General features: G+C 33.9%; 3 protein-coding genes across 8 annotated transcripts; all 3 read right to left on the bottom strand.

The window, feature by feature from the left end:
- Window positions 1-221: 221 nt before the first annotated feature.
- On the bottom strand, window positions 222-6,056 carry LOC100242195 (uncharacterized). Of its 2 annotated transcripts, none has more exons than XM_002272839.4 (6): window positions 5,370-6,056; window positions 4,843-5,069; window positions 2,863-2,973; window positions 2,116-2,271; window positions 1,466-1,707; window positions 222-704 (listed from the first exon to the last, which is right to left on the bottom strand). In XM_002272839.4, exons 1-6 carry the CDS (start codon window positions 5,792-5,794, stop codon window positions 381-383), a joined length of 1,485 nt encoding a protein of 494 aa, XP_002272875.1. In that variant the 5' UTR covers window positions 5,795-6,056; the 3' UTR covers window positions 222-380. The 2 variants fall into 2 exon arrangements, with proteins under 2 accessions (XP_002272875.1, XP_010662690.1); XM_010664388.3 differs by having other exon boundaries at window positions 4,843-5,064; window positions 5,370-5,459.
- Window positions 6,057-6,397: 341 nt separating this feature from the next.
- On the bottom strand, window positions 6,398-11,821 carry LOC100264478 (uncharacterized). 3 transcript variants are annotated; one of them, XM_010664387.3, is made up of 6 exons: window positions 11,399-11,821; window positions 10,182-10,408; window positions 9,555-9,665; window positions 8,000-8,155; window positions 7,407-7,642; window positions 6,398-6,791 (listed from the first exon to the last, which is right to left on the bottom strand). In XM_010664387.3, exons 1-6 carry the CDS (start codon window positions 11,686-11,688, stop codon window positions 6,468-6,470), a joined length of 1,344 nt encoding a protein of 447 aa, XP_010662689.1. In that variant the 5' UTR covers window positions 11,689-11,821; the 3' UTR covers window positions 6,398-6,467. The 3 variants fall into 3 exon arrangements, with proteins under 3 accessions (XP_010662689.1, XP_002273113.2, XP_019081363.1); XM_002273077.5 differs by having other exon boundaries at window positions 7,407-7,648; window positions 11,399-11,819; XM_019225818.2 differs by lacking the exon at window positions 8,000-8,155 and having other exon boundaries at window positions 7,407-7,648.
- A 786-nt stretch (window positions 11,822-12,607) lies between these two features.
- LOC100259304 (uncharacterized) lies at window positions 12,608-15,916 on the bottom strand. 3 transcript variants are annotated; one of them, XM_010664386.3, is made up of 5 exons: window positions 15,753-15,916; window positions 14,373-14,469; window positions 13,374-13,447; window positions 13,146-13,272; window positions 12,608-13,057 (listed from the first exon to the last, which is right to left on the bottom strand). In XM_010664386.3, exons 2-5 carry the CDS (start codon window positions 14,427-14,429, stop codon window positions 12,749-12,751), a joined length of 567 nt encoding a protein of 188 aa, XP_010662688.1. In that variant the 5' UTR covers window positions 14,430-14,469; window positions 15,753-15,916; the 3' UTR covers window positions 12,608-12,748. The 3 variants fall into 3 exon arrangements, with proteins under 3 accessions (XP_010662688.1, XP_010662686.1, XP_010662687.1); XM_010664384.3 differs by having other exon boundaries at window positions 15,592-15,916; XM_010664385.3 differs by having other exon boundaries at window positions 15,702-15,890.
- Window positions 15,917-20,389: the final 4,473 nt, after the last annotated feature.

Below are 20,389 nucleotides of genomic sequence, written 5' to 3' on the forward strand. Positions count from 1 at the left end.
AGTGATCTAATGAAGAATCTGTAAACAAATCAAATCATGGCATGATAACAGTTCCACCAGTTACAATTTTTCCATATCATTGTCATCTGAGCTAGGACCTTACTAAGTTCTATCACAATTGCCAGGGATATTTGATATTGAGCCCAATCATTACCAAGAAAAAAAGGAGAGAAAAGATCCACAACCATCTAATTTTGGCAGTTATTCAGTGGAAAACAGAGTTGAAGGAACTGGATTATTGAGAAAATTATCAGCAGCGTACAAGCAAAGTAAAAAGTCACAAGACCCCAGAACTGAGTGCACAAATCGTATTATGAGTTTAAATTATACAGAATAATACGCTTCTGATATAGAAATAAAAAAGTATAAAATTATAAATTTTACATGTGTCTAAGAACCATGACTCCAAAACCAATGCCAAGAAAAGTTGCAATAGAGATTCCAAAAATGCCTGCAAGAATCCCAGGAACAACCAAAGAGCTCCATCCTTTGGCTGTGGCCATTCCACATGCTGTAGTAGGACCTCCAATATTGGCATTTGATGCCAAAAGTAACAGCTTTAAGTCTAAGCGAAATAGCTTCCCCAATCCAAGGATCACAGCAAGATGGACCATTACTTGAACAAGAGCAAACATGAAAATACTGGGAGCAGTATTGATGACATTCCATATGCTCCCACTAGCACCCACTACAGCAAAAAATACCTGTGAAGAACACAAAAATTGAGATCACATAAATTTATTCAATCAGTAGGTGAAACTCGGAGTTTTTTTATATGCATTTAGTGACAGTGATAGTTCCAGGTTCAGGAATAATTAATTGTGGGAATGATATAAAATTCATAAATTTATTGAGGAAAAATCAAGTTGTCAGGAGCCATTATATAATTTGACAACAATTTTAGAGGAATAATTAGAAAAAAAATAAAATAAAAAATTCAAGAATAAATTCATGTGGAAGGAGAGGCAATGTGTATACAGGAAAAAGAAAAAAAAAACAAGGAAAGAAAAAAAAAAACATGCAATGTCATTTGGCTCGCATATGAGGTTTAAAGCAATAACAAGAATCAAACAGAATATTCGTGAATTATTGGGGGGCATATAGAATTAGCAAAAAGAGCCTAAAAAAATAAAAAATAAAACAAAAGAAAAAGAAAAAGAAAGCCAAAGAAAATATCATTTTAGAAAAAGGAACAATAAAACCTATAATCCACAAAGGAATATAAGAAGCATTTCCCATAAACAGACAAGATTATAAACATACTGGAAAATGTAGAACTTTGAAAGTTTTAATATCAATACACTTTAAAATAGAGCAGCTAAACAATCTCAGTTGCCCCCCAAAAAACACAAGTTTCAGCCGTTAGGGAGAAGGTCAACAGCATATATCAAGCCAACATAATAACCCCCTATAAGTAGCAATTCTACATGATGTAAATCAAATAAGCTTGAGATATAACACTTACCTGCATCAAAACCACAGCAATAGTATCACCAGCAGGTGCAAGGTAACCAAAATACATTGGAAGGGCAGTTGCTAAAACAACAACAATTGCTGTTATGCTTGGTAGGGTGCCTCCTTGAATTCCAAACAATTTTGTTAGATATGTGGCAGACAGGCAGATAACAAAAGATACAGCAAGAGCTGTAGCTGTCTGTAGCACAGGGAGCTTGCTTCCAGAATCAGACTCCATATTCAGTGCAACATCTACCCAAGAGAAGATTTTGATAGAGGTTACATATCGAGAGACTAAATTATGCACATTTGATTGTATTATTCCTCTCTAAAAGATCATAGTTAAGTTGATGACACAAATCATTCTAACAACTGTTGAGTAGTTATTCTAGTAATCAGTATTTGCAGAGAACACATAATATATACAATTTTTCGATGTTGAAAAGTGAAGTTCATGAACAAAAGCACAGGCTCTTATTTGAACATCAGTATTGATGAATAGCTAAGTAGACTGGAGCAAGGAAAACAAGAACATTCATATGAATTTTTCAAAGGAAGAAATACTTGTCATAGACTAGGAAAAATCAAAGAACAAGAGAGAAACAGAGCCGGTGTATCTTATCATCCACCTCAAAGTGAATAAATTAAATTACTTCTTACCATTGGTTAATTTTGGAGTCTCGGGAGGTATTTTAGAAGCTAATGCAAACAAGATCATAAAATACAGAGCACAAATAACATTATCTGCCGCTATTCCTGCAGCCAAAACTGATGGAGAAACACCAAGAGCCTTTGAAATTGCAACATAATTAACAGCTGCAGAAAACCAGAAACAAATAGAGTGTTAGTTATGATAACGAATTAGGGAAAGGTAAAAAAAATATTACCAAGGCATCAAAACATTTTTTGATAGGCCCCAAGACATTAAAAGATAAGAAAGTGAGACATTAAAAATGTTGAACAAGAAGGGCCTAGTTCCCCTTTATTTACTGAAAGTAAACAAACAAGATTCAAATAGTGAAAACAAGAGATGTAGCTTATTGCACTCAAGGTACCATAAGTTGCAGCACTCCTAAAGTAAGAGGTCAGCATGACCTTAAAGCACTAGGAAACCTACTTTTCTGATAGTAAAAAGGACACCACATTTAAAATTGGAAAAGATACATTGAAGCAAAGATTGCACTCCACATCAACCAAAATTATTTTTAAAAAAATGCATAATGTAGTTGGACCTGTAACAGATTGAGTCGATCAGATACCAGTGTCATCAATCAGACAAAAATGGTGGTGATTATAAACAATTACAATTGGGCTGGCATGCCCAAGTGAACATCATTTTATCTGCTCACACTTGTTGGGAGGGATTAGTCCAAAAGCAACATGCGACAATATCTCTCAACAAATTACCTCCACCAATATAACTACCCATGAGGGCAGCAGCTATTTTCCAACTATCTTGACCCAGTGATCGCATAGGCACTACCAGAAATGCCACAAGAGTTCCAGCAATTGTTGCAACTGCCATACAAAAAGAATAAGTAAATGGTCTGTTTCAATATAATAATAGTCATTTCTTTTTCTGATCAAACAAATATTTGTTTCTTTTCTATGCAGCAGACAATTTTTAAGGTATGGAAAATTAGTCTAATAACCACAATCAGGTATTTCATCTGTTCTAAAAATAAGAAAAAACAGTTGAAATGAAACCATATAAGCATCTGATACAATCAGTAAATAACACAAAGTGGAACCGTTTAAGGAAAAAAAAAAAAAGGAATGTAGCCAATTAACAAAATTGTAAAATTCAGCCTATGCTTTCCAAACATTTTAGTGTTCCTTTCTATCCTTATAATTGTTAAACTACGAATTACCCTTAAAGCTTAAACTTTTAGCAGGTCAATGATATATCTCAATCAAACAACAATAACAGTCTTGCTTTAAAAATAAAAAAACCTGAGGTTTGGTTCAATAACAAGGATCTTAAGCATGGCAAGGTAAGTTCAATTTGGAAAACTAACATTTTTCCTAAACCTAAGATGCTCCTTTGGTTTCTTAACTGACACAAGCCTACAAGAACTTGCAGGGAAAAATGAGAATGAAGGACTAACGATACCTCCCCAACTAGACTGCAATTTGCCTTATTTTCCTTCCAAACTATAGCATTAGATGAAAAAGCTTGAGTTTCTTGAAACTCAAATCTGACTTAAGATGATTTAAGGTCCTACTACTAAAAAATTGCAGCACTAGTGCAAGAGGCCTAAAAGTCCAACACACGATCATGATTTTGTATGGGGATGTCACCCAATTAGGAGGCTCATGAAACTATGATTTGGGTATGTAATTAATGACTCAAAAGCCCAAAATATAGTTGCTTAGGGCTTGTAACTATTAAATACCATTAAGGCACAGAATACAGTAAACACACTGCAAAAGGACATCAACAAATAAAAAGAAAAAAAGGGCCTTGTAACTGAATAAGACTAGTCACAGGATGGTGCTTCTGTTTCCATTGCATAGTAGAGGCATTCAATCCAGCACATATCAGTATGATCACATGCTAAATCCAAAAACAGATTTGGAAGAATTCATGTGTTTGTTGATACATAAACAAAACCCCAAGTGAAGGATACTTTTCTTATCATGGAACTTGAACTCTGAAACTACAGCAATAAAAGAATAGAACTGAGATATCAATGAAATGAATAAAGAGGAACTTACAAGATTTGAAATTAAATTAATCTGCCACTCCTTGCAGCACCATTACATCCATTAATTCATGCACATCTCCATGCAGAAACTACAAGCCTATTCCTTTGATGATCTAGCTTAGAATGAAATCCAAGACACATATGTCAGACTAATTGGATCCAAATCTGTACAACTATGGATTGGAAACGTAGAGCATATTTTCATAACATATAGATTGTATATTCTTCATAATCAATTTCGAATATGTTTTCTAGATCATCAAAGTCAAACAACATAATAGAAGCCCTTTTGTCCTGGATTGGCGACAATTATACCAGTCTTAGATAATCTTCTTCACAACTTTTGCAGGCCGCTTAAACAGGTTGTATTTTTGTGTTTCCCTTAGAGATTTCAAAAACAATTGGTGAACTTTGGTTGCATGATTACACATAGTTTCAAGTTCAACTCAATAATAATAATAATAAATAAAAAAAAACAGCAATTCCTTTTCTCGCTTCTCAACTGATACACAAGCAACAGGAAAGCCATGGCCGGAAACAATTATTACAGTCATTATTAGTTATTTGCATATCTCCAAAAACGGGATTTCAACCAAAATAGCCACTAATATAACCAAACTCAAACAAGATAATACAAAGCTCAAGGACACGAAAAAGGTTGCAACACAACAAAAATGACCTGATCCAAGCAAGAAAGCCAAGAGCAATGTCCCAGTCGACTGCATCACTTGACGCATGTCTGCTCTAAACAACAGTAGTGGAAGAGTAATAGGCAGCAAAAACTCCATCACAATCGAATATGCCGGTGCATCATAAGGAATAATTCCAAGATTACTTGCGGCCATCCCAACCAAAATGCTAACCAGAGCAGCACTCACCATGCTCCCAATCTTCGTCTTCTCTGACCTCCAATCCCACAGAGAGAAAATCAACAATAGAGAAAAGAAGGAATCACACCCCAAAAAATGCTTTGAAACTCCAGGAAAAGGAAAATTCAACTCAATGAAGTAAAAATAATAGCAGTAAGCCTAGTTGAATGAAGATTCTTTTGTTTTCTCGGTTGATAAATGATGAAATATCCAAGATCGAAAACTTCAATTGCTTTCATTTTTTTTGGCTTGCGTTTTCTCGCCATCCAAACAGAATCAACAAAATAAACAAAAATTAGATTCAGAAAACACCAACGATTGATGTCAGAGATACTACCAGAGGCCGAAAGCACCAGTGGCGAAGAGTGCGGTCCATGTACCCCAATGGTCTTCCGGAGAGATGATAGGGCCACTCAGCTGTGACCGAACCTTCACAAAACGGTGCCGGTTTTGGTTTGCATGGAAAATCAGAGGCTTGCAGGTAGAGCAGTTGGAGTAGCTATTGCGATGGGAGATGGATGACGGCGGAAGTAACGGCCGGAGCAACGGTGAGGGAGAGATAGCGTTGAGTAGTGGAAATGGTGACGGTAACGATGACGACGACATTGTGTGACGAGGCCGTCGCGGTTTTCGGAGTTTGCTCCTACTTCTATCTTCTCCATCGTTGTAGGGATGATGATGTGTGGGGCCTTTTGGTACACGTGGCTTAGTTGGGTCCAGCAGAAATCGCGTGGGATTCTGGAACTGGAACTGGACCCTCATCACCTTTGTCTACGGTTGCAACGCATGCGGTTCGTAAAGTTAGGCACTTTGATACCGTAGATCTGGACGATGATTCTTATTCTAATCAATAAATCCTATTCCTGACTTTCTTTAATGTAGAAAATTCATATGATTTGCAATTGGTTTTTTCGAAAAGTTCAAGAAAGGAATCAGGAATCATTTTTTTACTCTATGTTTTTTTATACGTCGTTGTCTGATTTAAAAGAATAATTTGTTTATAATAAGATCGTGGCCGGTTTCCTAACTTTTTGCGAGTCCACATTCAACTGGATTTCTTTTGGTCTGCCTATGTATTCTTAAACAAATAAGTCCATGTGACAGGATATTTTTTAAATTAATTTAATAACTTAATAATTTAATTTAAGATATTAAATAAATTAAACATATTTAATAAAATAATTTATCGTAATTTAATATTTAATACCTGATTTATTTTTTATAATATATATTTTATAGTTATTTTTACTTTTAATATGTTTGTTTAATAAGAAATACCAAATATTAAATTTTACCCAAACCCTCTAAGCAAAGGTATGGTAAGAAGCTTTTCTCTACAAGGCCTGACTGTAGCTGTCCGGAAAGTTGCTCCCAACATGATGCTTCTATCATTGCATAAAATTAGACCAGTCCTGGTAGTAATGATAGTAAAGTTTTACATGAATTTAAGGACTGTTACTCCAAAGACAATGCCCAGAAAAGTTGCAATTGCGATACCGAATATGCCAGCAAGAATCCCAGGAACAACCAAGGAACTCCACCCTTTGGCTGTGGCCATTCCGCAGGCTGTTGTAGGGCCTCCAACATTGGCATTTGATGCTATCAGCAACAGCTTTAGATCAAAGCGGAATAGCTTTCCCAGTCCCAGGATCACAGCAAGATGGACCGCAATCTGGACCAGAGCAAACATGAAAATACTGGGAGCTGTGTTCATGACATTCCCTATGTTCCCGCTTGCTCCCACCACTGTAAAAAATACCTGTCACTCAAAAGCAAGTTGCAGAGACATGGAGTCAAGAACTAGGGCTTCTCTGTTTACTTGACTATAGCAATACACTCAGCTTCTAAAGCTCATCAATGGAGTGAATTATGATTTGAGAGTGTACTGAGATGGGTACAGAAAAACTTAGAAACTAGGAGCCTGTTTGGGAACGTTTTTGAAAACAGTTCTTAAGAAATACTCAAAAACTAAGAGCCTATTTGAAGACACTTTAAAAAATAGTTTTCAAAAATAGTTCTAATATGTTTTTTAAAATAAAAGTCTGGTTCAGAACTTGGAGTGTTCTTAACCTGTTTTTTATATTTCCAATTTTATATATAGTGTTTTATTTCCGATCATTTTAAACATGATTTTGGCTTGATTCTACAAAACATTTTCCTTTTTTTTCTTTTTGGGGGGGGGGGGGATTTTAAGCATAGAAAACTGATTTTAAAAACAGTCCAAAGCAGGCTCTAATGCTTATTTATTTGAGAAAGCAATAGAATGATTAAAATTTTCGGAGAAATACTAGTAGCAAGATCCCAAATTAAATAACATTTCAGAATGATGCACATTGACTGAACTGGGATTACTTCTCATAAGAAATTAACTCACCTGCATCAGAATCATTGCCATAGTCTCACCAGCAGGTGCAAGGAGACTAAACTGCTTTGGAAATGCAGTTGCTAAAATAACAACTATTGCTGTAATGGCTGGAAGACTACCTCCTTGAATTCCAAAATATTTTGTGAGGAAAATGCCAGCCTTGCAGATAGCAAAGGATACAGCAAGGGCGGTAGCAGTCAGTAGCACAGGAGGTTTGTTGCCAGGCTCGGGCTGCTCATTCATTCCTGTATCTGTCACAGTTGCATCTTTCATTAGAGGCAAAAATATCAGTTACACAACTAAATTCATCTGCTAAAGTGGTGTTTGATGTCTGGGAACTTTGTAAAAGAAGACATATAATTAATATTTTTGCAAAAATACAGATAAACAGGAAAAATGACCAAAGTCATTAGTTTTTGTTTTTACATCAAAATAGAATGCAATAAAAATGCAAAATGAAGTGTAACCAAGAAACTCCAAGGTTGGACCATAACTAATTCAGAGGGGAGTAGGCTAAAGTGAGCCAACAGATCATCCACCTTGACAAATGGTCGATTTAGTTTAGCATCAATGAAGGGTTGACTAGTTAAAGTACTACACACCATTTGCAGATGTTGAATCCTCAGGGGGTATTTTTGAAGCTAGTGCAAACAATGTTGTAAAATAGACTGCGCAAATAACATTGTCTGCAGCTAGACCTGCAGCTAAAACTGATCGAGAAACACCAAGAGCTTCTGAAATGGCAACATAATTGACAGCTACACAAAATCAAGACAAGAATTTTATTAGTTAGACATATACAGTGAAAGTATATCATGTTGACTAAACACAAAATCCAAAATCAGGAAGTAGGAACACAAATAAGCAGGTTCTCAGGATTTTTTACTTCTAAAAGGTGGAAGATAGTCAGAGTTCAAAATTTTGTGTATTAGATTAATAAAAATCATTATAGCTCAACACAACACATGGAAATGTGATGGATCAAGGTGTCGATCTGGTCTTAGAGGTACAAACCTGAGCATGGTTAAGCCAGAATCAGCTTGACTCCCCCATTCAAGCCACTCTTTTTGGGCAGCTCTTTTCTCAAAAATTAAACTAAAAGAGTAAAAATGTAACCCAAATGAAAGCAAGAAAAAAAAACACGAATAAAAACTTCAAAAATTAAAAATAATTAAATAAAAAAAGGAGGCGAAAGAACTGATTAAAGAACATGAGCTCAGACAAAAGGTGAATACTGAATAACCTAATCAAGAATAGGCTTCCCAAAGAAGCAAACTTAAGTGCCAGGCCATGCTATTGCAAGGAAATTGGCATCTATATTGATCCATCCTGAGGCCCAAGTGAAAATGCAACACAAGACTGCTGAGAGCATGAGAGACTGGATGCCCACAAGAATGAGCAAAAACCTCCAAGGTTCTAAATCTACTCTAATGTCCCAAAAACAATCTCCCAATTTTCCATTCCAAGCCTCACAACACCCCTAGATCCCTGAGTTCCCAATTGAAAGCAAGAAGTCTAGCCTCACAAGATTATCACTTTCTAACTGATTTTAGTAGGTGAATCATATTCCTAATATGGCCCATGAAAATGTTTCCAAAGCCCAGTTGACCAAGATTCTAGGGATACAGCAGTGAACATGCAATTTCAAGCTACCAGTGCCCTGGGTTTCAGTCTCCTCGCATAGCAGCCTTAACTGGGTAGGAAGCATGCTTCCACTTCATGGTATGATAGAGGGGGAATATCCTATAACCCCTTAGAAATTGAAGCCTGAGAAGATGAACTAACCATTCCATAATAGACTCCTAAGCTTGTAAGATTACTAAAAATCTTTTTTTTTTTTTTTTTTTCCCACCAAAACAATACATCTTTGAAACAGCTGCTACCTAGGACCTCCAAAACCTAAAGAACACTCAAGTAATATGGAAGACTACCAAGGAGCAAGCCAATTGACCCTCACTGAACTAAATAATGAGGTCCAAATCGAACAACAGTTTATTCTATTAAGTATATCCGATCAAGATATAGTTTTTAAGCACACAGGAAGTGTTGTGAAGGTCCAAATCAAACAACAGTTTATTCTATTAAGTATATCTGATCAAGATATGGTTTTAAGCACACAGGAAGTGTTTTGAATAGTGATGTTTCCTTGAAAATTACCTCCACCAATATGTCTGCCCATGAGTGCAGCTGCTATCTTCCAACTGTCCTGACCAAGTGATCGCATTGGAACCATCAGAAATGCCACGACAGTCCCAATTGTTGTTGCAACTGTCATATAGCATCCAAAATTAAAAAATAAAAAGTCAAATAGAATCACTAGCAGACCCTGCAGAAAACCTAGGTTTACCAATGTCATCAAGAGCCATTCTGTCAAATCTAAAATGATTTCACAATATATAATATGTAGGTGAGTTTTTCTTTAGATTGAAACTTGATTACTGTTCTTGACAATTTTTTTCTTCTCTTTTTATAAAACTTCATTTTGAATTTTAGTTGTATAATTTCATAATGCAAGACAACCTTCACACTGAAGAATGAATGTTATTGCCTGTGTGATCCAGACTCAAAACATACTTGATACAACTAGAGCAATTTTTCCACTTCCCATAGAGGGAAGAAAAGCATTAATCACACTCCATATTCAAGTTCTACCAGTAGATGAACAAATCAAAATCTCTTTGGCATTATCAAAGCACATGATATCATAGAATAAATAACTTTTTAAGAATTTTGAACAATATTAGAAGTGCAGAACAGAAATAATACAATATCAACACATATGACCTGATCCAATCAAAAAAGCCATGAGCAGTGCCCCAGTAGATTGTATCACACGACGCAAGTCTGCTCTAAACAACAGCAGTGGGACTGCCAGTGGCAACAGAAAATTCAACACAACCGAATATGCTGGCGCTTCGCAAGAAATAATCCCTAAATTACTAGCTGCAAGTCCAACCAAAGTACTCACTAAGGCACCACTCAGCGCACTCCCAATCTTCGTTTTTTCTGACCTTCAATCCCAAGAATTACTATATAAATAAAGGAAAAACCCATAATCCTCTTTTTGGTTTCTGAGTTGATACAGGAAACTGAAAGAAATTAAAATTTTCAATATCAAATTTTCATTATTTAGGATTTGATTCAACCAAAAATAATTCAGAAATTAAACCAAACTAACAGAAACACAATTAAGACTCAAATGTTTGACTTACTTTCTTTTTCTGCCCTTTTCTCAGTAAACAAATGGAGGAAAATGCTCAGTTTGCTTGATGGATTAATGTACGAGAAGAAAATACTAAAAATTTGAATATTTGATTCTTCTAATCTTCTCCATTTCAGACCCAAGAAAACAAACCTCCACTCAACTTTGTCTAATACAATTATTAGTAAGGTAATTTTTCCATTTCTGGTCCATTTATTAGTCAATGAAAATAATAGTGGTTCAGTTATTTTTCTCAGGTCCTAAACAAAACTGTCATCTATTTCTATCCTTTTTGTTTCTTGAAAATTAAAACTCAACTCAACTAAGCCAAACAGTTGTATCACCGCTCAATTGGTTCAGTTATTTTTCTCAGGTCCTAAACAAAGCAAAATGTGATTTTCGCAGTTCTGAATTCTTTCGTTTTCCTATGTTTTCTCAACCAACAAATGGAGCTTCTCTTCCTCAGTTTAGCAAGAAACACACAGTCGATTAAGGGATACTACTCAGCTCGGGTCCTAAAATATAAATCAAAATAAACAATAATTTCTTCTCCTCATCTTCCATTTTCTCACCAACCAAAAGGAAGGTAATACTCTGTTTAGGTTCTGAGAAAACAAAAAACTCCACTCAACGGAGCCCAATACAATCATTCACCTCACTTGAGTTAAATTTCCATTTCTGGAAAGCCAATATATATATATATATATATATATATATATATATTTTCTTTTCTTCATTTCCCCGAAACTTTCTCAGCAACCAAACAGCGGAAAAGAAAGAGACAAAAAAGGGAAAATACCAGATACCGAAAGCGCCGGTAGCGAAGAGAGCAGTCCAAGTGCCCCATTGATCTTGCGGAGAAATGATAGGGAAAGTCAAACTGGATCTGACGGTCACGGATCTAATCGAATCAGAACTTTTAGGGAAAATCAGAGGCGAGAGCTGCGTTTGCTTCTTGCTACGCCACAGCGATGGATCTTCAACAGTAGAACAACTGCTCGTAGAGACGGTTGGGAAATTCTGGCGGGAACACGTAACCGGTTGTGGAATCGACAGCGGAGCGCGGAGAGTCAGAAACTTCGACGCCATTGAGTACGAGTCGCCGGCAGCAACCTCAGTTAGAGAGGGAAATAATGCGCAGAAACGGACACTTCGATGGAGCTTTCCTCCACACTTCAGTTGACTTCACAGTAAATGAACTGCCTCCATTTTCGGAATCATTTTTAAAAAAAAAAAATTAGAAAAAAAAAATATTGTGAATATTTCATTTAAGGAAACAAAAACAAATTCCTTTAAATGAAAAATATTTTTTATTTTTTGAAAATTGAAAAATTTATCATGACAAGCAAAATATATGAAAACACCATTTAAATATATCTCTATTTTTATTAAACATAATTTAATTTTAAAAAATAAATAAATAAAAACTATATATAATATTTTATTAAAAGAGAAATTATCTGTTTCTCTTTATGAAACTTAATAAATATTTAATAAATCAATTTAATAACTTAAAGAGATTTTATAACTTAATTTAAGTTAATAAGTAAATTATATATATTTAAATAAATTAATAATATAATTTAAAATAAAAAATAATTTTAAATAATAAATAAAACAATTAATTTATTCTTAAATTCATATTCTTATTTTATCTTTTTAACCTCATTTACATTAATTCTTTCCATAATCTTCTTTTTGTTGCTCCACCACTTCCACTTACTGAATTTCTTTTATCCTAATTATAATTTACAAGAATAAATATATTAATTTAATAATTTAAAATATATTTTAAGTTAATTTTATCATATAACCTTAATACTTAATATAAAAATTAAATAATAAATTTTAAATTAATAATTTAATATAATTTAACTTAAAATTAATTTAAATCAATTATTAATAAGTATTAAGTTTTACCAAACAACCGAATTTTCCTGTCTTTTTTTTTTAAAAAAGAACGAGACCTGGAATGACGGCCTTAACATGAACTCTAAAAGAAGAATGATGAACCACAGCCAAACTTCGACACTTCTTATTATGTGTGATATACGTTCCTCAAAAGCCCGGGAAAAGTACCATTCCCATTTGTCTTGAAGAGATTTGGAACAACTCTCCCACTTGTATGGTTCTCTTTTCCTATTTCTGCTTATGATTCTCTGGTAGATGATCGGTCAAGACCATTGCTGCAAGAAACTTTATCAGCAACCTTCTGCCTCTTGGTGCCATTGCTCTCTTCCTCCATTTCCTTTAACTTGTTCTTTATTGCAGCTATTTTAGCACTCCGGCTCATTTGCCCTGAACTGCGGCCAGTGAGGCTTGATTTGTTTGATGTGCCAACCCTTTGGGGAGCAGCTTCTGCTGTTTCCATTAAGGATTTCTCATTAGCAAGACGAACAGTCAATGGTCGGCCACAGATCAATTTTCCATGCATCTTTTCCTTGGCCAGTTCAGCTTCCTGATTGTACACATTAATGGTGGAAATCAGGAATTGCTAAAAGAAAAGGAAAACAAAGAGAGAGGAAATATGTAACGATGTAACTTGCCTCTTTTGTGCTAAACTCAACAAAAGCGAAGCCACGGGGCTCCCCTCGCTTCGGCCCACGAGTATGCCACATGAAGTCCTCTCCTACAATCTTTCCAAATGGAGAAAACATCTTAATCAGAGCAACCCTGAAAGCAGAAATGAAAATTTCGTTCAAGCAGCAAACTGTAACTAGTTTTCACAAGCAGTGGAATGATAGAGAAGACAAACTTTTGAATATTTTGCTTACTCTGATACTCTCTTATCAAGATTACCAATGAAAAGCCTGCATTCACACTTCTTGTCGGTTAAAGAATTAGGGTCCTGCACCCAAATTACAATTCTAATAAGTAATATGTAAAGAACTCACTGCTTCAATTGTTGGCTTCCAAAAACTAGTTTCACACCTAAAGTGAAGTCAAGGATGCTCTTAAAATTTTTCTTTGGGCTCATATAGTGTGTCAAAGTCTGAAACCTTAATACCTATATTTGATGTTTTAATCTATGAACTCCTATAAACATAAAGAACCCACTGCCAACAGGGCTGCATTATATTGCAAATAATGGTAACACCTAGGAGATTTATATTGCAAAAACTTTGAAATGCTTAGATTAATTTCACCATCATATTTTGCTTTTTGAAAAATATTTTGAAGTGCCAAAGGAAGTTATTGAGTATCATATAGGTAAGAATAATTAAAACATGTTAACATGGGAGAAGAAAATCCCTCGATGCAGCAGAGCTAAAACCTGCCACTAGTTTCACACTACCCTCCATAAATGGCCATCATGGAGTTTTAGGGTCCATGTTTTGAGTCTGATAACAGAGAACATCTTAAAATGAGATGTGATAAGGTGAGTGACTGGACACGAGCCACTCAAAGCAAACACAGCATTAAGAGCCTGTCTAACAATCATATTAAATGCTGCAAATACGAAATATTAGTGGTTTTGGGCATTCAGGGCCCGTGATAATGCATGATAGGCTAGCACTCAAACAAATTTTGCTGAAAGAAAGTCCTGAAATTAGCAGTTGGGTTTTTTAGCTTAAGCATATTTAGTAGATTAAAGTTTTTAAATCATTAAAATTACGATTCCCAAATTTTAGTCCTACAAGTGCTGCCTGGGATGTATGTACATGTTTGTATAATTTCCAGTAAAAACCGTTGGAAATATGAACATGGGCAAAGCAGAGAATCCAAAATGAAAGATTTAACTGGTACAAGTATGCTTAGGGCATTAAAACTACCATGATACTGCAAAGGCAATCAATCTGGTGGCAATTGAAGTCCCGGACCACACACATAAAAAGTTCTGGGAGTTCAGAGGATTACAGCTGTATGCACCTGCATTTAAACAAGTTTTACAAGGAGAGTAAATGCTCTGATCCTTCAACAACAAATAAATATGGTAAAACAGTTCCTAAATTATTTTTCACCACATTATTCCTTTCAATGAGGTCAAAGAAAACCAGCAAAGATATCATATAGTATGCTTAGAGATCTTTACAAAGTAGACTGGATAGATAGATAAGTACACAACGGGTATTTTTGGAGATGAAGTTATAGGGCAGAAGGGAGTTCATCGATAAGCAGTTGCATTTTGCATAGAAAGATCAAGTTAGGAACAATATTTGTCAGAATGCACTGCATAAAAGACTTTGGTTTACGAGTTCCGGCTTCCTAAAGGTCCCCTTTCCCATTTTACATGCTATGAGTAACACCTAATATATTGTTTGTGTTGTATTATTATGCATTACAGATTTTTGATACGCTTCGATATAGTGCCCATTGCACTCTCTTATCCCTTTCCTAATCACTTCTCCTAAATCAAATTCTTCATCAGCTGATTCTTATTTGCCTCTCACTCTCCCTACTTTTCTGCACCAAAGCTAAAACAGCATTTATATGTAACAGATGTTTCAGATGTGAACCAGTCCCATTGAGACTCCATTTGCTTAGTCATAAAATGTTTGAACAGCCTAAGAGATGCGAACCCTTTTAGGTCAGCATAAGGAGAAATAATTCAAAGTGGAAGAATTTGGAATCTAGGGCCCAAATCGTAATCCTTTATTGAGAATTTAACATGGGCGTTTCAGTTTCAGACCCGAAATCCAATCAGACCCCTGAATTTGTGACCAAAGCATATAAAAATTTGAAGTTTGAATGCTAAAATATGCTGATAAACAAGTTTCACTTGCCCCAGCATTCCGAAAAATATTATGCAAAATGAAGGATATAATCTATCTAACATAATCGCAAACTATGACATTTTGAATGAATTAAGCATACAAGATTCCTGCTAAACAAAAACTTTAATCTTTGTTTTGCGGCTGGTAATATGTAGGCGAAGAAACTAAGAAGTTCAAAATTTTGATGTTGATTGACTCACTGCTGGATGCCCGATATATAACAAGAGGTTGAAATGAAAGAGCGCAACTCAACGTGCAAAATTAACAAAAATTTTACCCAAATGCAAATTCTTTGATTTTGTCCAGTTTTCTCAGCAACCAAACGCAGGGTCTCAAGAAAATAATGAGTTCTGACGATAGAGAGAGGACAGGAAGGAGGGTGGATACCGGAGGGCTGCCGGAAATGATGGTCGTACGTGGAGAGCGCAAAAACCCTACCTCTGTTTTGCTCCGAGTAGCAAATACTCTGTTTGGGAACTGAGAATCCGTAAGAAGAAGGGCAATTTTAGAATTTCACAAGTCGGGCTTCGGCTTCGACTTCGAGTGATATCTACACCCATCTCCCTCCACACCCGACACCCCTTTTTTACTGAAGACGAATTGCTTATAAAATATAGATAAGAGATGGTATTAATTTCCCAAAAAGGTTTTGAATTATAAAAAAAAACCACAAAAATTATATTATAAACTTTTTTAATTCTTTCATAAAATATAAAAAAATAAATATTTTCATTTTTATGATATCCCACATTAGATAAGTTCTTAACACTATAATATAAGTATATGTCTTTTTTAATATTGTAGACATGTTTTAAAATCGCGATAATATCTTTAGATTCAAAACTAATAATATCTGCATAATTGAGTATAAATCGTCACAAATTATATTAGAACGGATCATCGACCTCATGTTTGTCTGGAATAGTATTTGTAATATCTCACGTCGAATAAGAGAGATAGTTTATGATATTATATAAGCATGAATCTCTCTTAATTTTGTAAACTCATTTTCAAGCCGTGAAAACCCATTTGAGTCCAAAGTGGATAATATGTACACGATTGAGACATTTACCCCTTATGTACTATTGAAGGGTCATACCTTATCCTTATTTTCACTAATTTAACGTCCAACCACCAAATAGTTCAAATAAAATTTTTGTTGCCTTCCTCCATCTTGGATAGATAGATATTTCAATTATTGCATTCTATTCACCCTCATGCAAAATGGACAAATATTTAACCTCTATCTCATCTCATAAAGGTACGTATGAAAGCTAAGATGTTGCCAACGCATGAAAGTCAAAGTCATGCATTAATAACTCATTGGTTGGTCTTAACTACTCGTAAATAATTAGCTTAAGGCTAACACATGAGAAAAGTTAATTACAAAGAAAATTCTCTCTTCTTCCTCTTTTCTCTCCATTATTTCTACAACCAAAATGCTAACTTCATCTCAAAGGGATCTACTAAACCATCATCGTTCTCACATTTTCCTTTATTTATAAAAAAAAACACTAGCAAGAAGCCCACAGTTTAACGATAGATAAAGTTATTGCACTCACCGTTAAAAGTCACAAAGCTGAAGTTCTTAAGAAGTAGCCAAACCCCTTCACTTTGGCCTATAACATGAAAGTTGGCATAATGAAATTGTAAAAGTTACTCTAAATTAGGTTGACAAATATAAAGAGGTTTTCCTTACTAAGCTAGCCCATTGTTAGCAACAAGTTGCCATTTACTATAACAACAAACTCAAAATTAGTTAGTTTAAGGTGGGAAACTTAATGCTTCGACATATTTTTCTAACACAGTTAGTTTTAAGGATGAAAAGTTTGGACCAAATTGGGGAAGTTCCTATAGAGTGACATACATCGGCAAATTAAGATCTATCATCTAAAGGATATGGATAGCTAAAGTATACCACGTCCTTGGAATGTTTATAATTTTTGGAAATATTATTTTTGGCCCTTAAACACTTATAGTCCACTTTTTTTGCCTTCTGGAATTTTTGTCCACTAAAAAAAAAGACTTATTTGCTTGTATAATGAATGATAGCAAGTAATAAAACAATGCAGCGAAAACTAAAATCTACCTAATCCAACACAAAACATTTTATGCGTTCATTCAATAAAATTATAATTAAGACAATGGAAATAGGCAAGCAATACATGCATCAAATACGATCATTTAAATGAGTCGAACATTAAACAATAAAAAAGGGTGCCCATTAAATGTCTAAAAGTACAAAGTAATCACATATGACCATCCCTCTTTATGTTATAGCATACAAATAATTGTATTACATTGTTTTTCAAAACAAATAGGAGAACCTCAACGCCCTATTATCACTAGGTTATAAACCTCCTCTTGTCCATCCAATGTTATAGAACAATATAAACATAAATAAAGCCCAAAATGTCTAAATTGGAAAAACCCCACAATACCATCCATAAGACTAGGATTTCCTTACCATCCAAGAATGTTAAGAACCTTAAGAAAGGGTGCGCCAATTTGGTCTATGGTCTTAAGGACAATAGGTTAATGATCAAATGCGAGAAACTTGCAAAAGGTAAGAAAACCTCATCCACTATTGAGTTGTGAGGGTCTTATAGTTGAACCATTGAGAATGGGAAGCTAAGATCTTTATCAAAAAGGACTAAGAAAACATCCTCGAACCACTAGGTAGTGGGGCAGTCACCTTTCCCATCTTTTGAAGATGACACAAAAGGAAGTTCTTTATTTGAAGTCTTCGATTTGTCTCCTTCATGTGCTTAGTACTTCGAATCCATACGAGCCTCATGAAGTTTAGATTGAACCATCTCTTCAAATGTCCACAAAAACGTGGAAAGAAAAAGTGATGCTGAGAGTAAGGTTATGCTTGGTATTGAGAAAATTAAGGAAAAATATAAGGGAAAGATAATAGAGAGAACATAGAAAAAAAAATAAAGAAAAAAAAAATAGTTAAAATTAATAAATTATTTTTATATATTAATTCATATTTATTTTAACTCTTCAATATAAAGATTAAATAATTTGAATGTAAATTTCTAATTAATTTTAATTATATTTTATTTTTTATATATTTTTTATAGTGCAATTAATTATGAGAAATTGTTTTTAAAACGATTTTTAAAAATTATTTTTTGATGTTTTATAAAATAAATATCGTCTATTCCGAATTTGAAATATTTTTAATCTATTTTTTATATTTTAAAAATATGTTTTAAAAATAACTTTTATATGTAGTGTTTTATTGATAATTATTCTTCATATTTATATAATTATATTTTAAAACAATTATAAGAAAACAAGTGAAAATGACTAATAATGTTCTTTAAAAACATCATATTTTCTAATTTTTTTTTTTTAAAAAATAGTTTTACATTTTTCGATTGTCATATGTATTTATTTATTTATTTTTTATCTGGATTGTAAGAAAATTTTGAATTACTTTTTTGAAATGCCCACAATCCAAAATAATAATAGTTGTTTCACCATTCACCTTAAGTCGTGAATATAGTTATACTAAAATCGAGTACCACTCCGACATAAAAGTTTTTCATCTTCTTTTTCAAATAATTTTTTGAGGTATCTCATTTTTTCTTGTTCTAGAAAAAAGTAATGAATGAAAAAGATCTCTCATTTTTTTTAATATGATGGTTATTGGACAATTTCTGATAATTCTAATTTCTTGAAATTGCTCGCTTGATATTTCATTTGGTTGGATCAGGTTCGATCAATCCGACTTAGACACCCACTTGGCTCCAACATGGATGATAGAAAACTGTTTTCAAAACTATTACTGATCACACTTACAAGTTAAAAGTAGTAATATGGATTCTTATGGAAAATATATACCAAGTAATCATAGCTTAAAACTATTCATAAAAAAACTTATTTCATCCTAGAGAGAATAGTGACAATACTTTCCTTTTATACATATATATATATATATATATATATATATATATATATATATATATATATATATATATATATATATATATATATATAGAAAGCAATGAGAATTTTTCAATATGTTATAACGATAATATCTGACCGACTGAGAGTCGTATGTCCGTGGCTCTTTGTGTTTTGTTTGATAGTGAATGATCACAACCCATCACAAGCTGTCGAATAGACTTTCCAATTCACAATACCACCGCACCTTACCAATTGGTCAATTTTGATCTCATCTTGATGGGGTGACGTCACTGAGATCACATTTGCATGCTAGCTATGTGCCAACTTCTTAGAGGACCATATATTACTTGTAAAGTATTCTAATGTAAAAATCTAATGTGCTGTCACATGCTCACATGCCAACTTCTAAAACGACCGTATAACAATAGAAATTATTTTATATTTCATATCTTAATCTTCACTTAGTGTATATCTCTAATATAATTATTGTTAGTTTGAAAAAGAAGTGTGAATAATGCCCCGAGACTACATACAAATTCTCTAATGTTTGGCCTTAATAAAATTTTGTACTTATCTATAATTTCAATTGGTCAACCTCCACTCAAAAGCTATTATGAAATGAAAACATACATGTCCACAATTTAACTACTATAATTATTGATTATAAAATCACGGTATACGAGGATCAAAATCGTTCAATAAATGGATTCTTATTCGAAGAGTGCATAACCGTATGGATAAGCTTATACTAACCCGTCAGTTTGGGATCCATTTCAGAATTTTCCTTAGGAGGTATCAGGAAGGAATTGAAACGTAATAATATTGATTCATATGGATACAAAATAAAAGGTTCTCTATTGATTTAAACGTTGTACCTCTGGAATAGGGATAAAAAAAAGAGGAAAAAACCAAAGATTTTACATAATACTTTTGATAAAAAAATCAATCTAATTTATTTCATACCCTTCGCTCAATGATAAAATAGGTCATATTCTATAGGATCAAACCTATTGGAATAAGGGAATGATGAAAGGGAATATATATATATATATATATATATATATATATATATATACTTGTAATGTGGAAAGGAAATGGAATAGGGAATGAGAATTGAGAAATCCATTCAATCTCGTCAAATATAAGGGCTACAA

The sequence above is a fragment of the Vitis vinifera genome, chromosome 16 (assembly GCF_030704535.1).
Source record: "Vitis vinifera cultivar Pinot Noir 40024 chromosome 16, ASM3070453v1".
NCBI lineage: Eukaryota > Viridiplantae > Streptophyta > Magnoliopsida > Vitales > Vitaceae > Vitis > Vitis vinifera.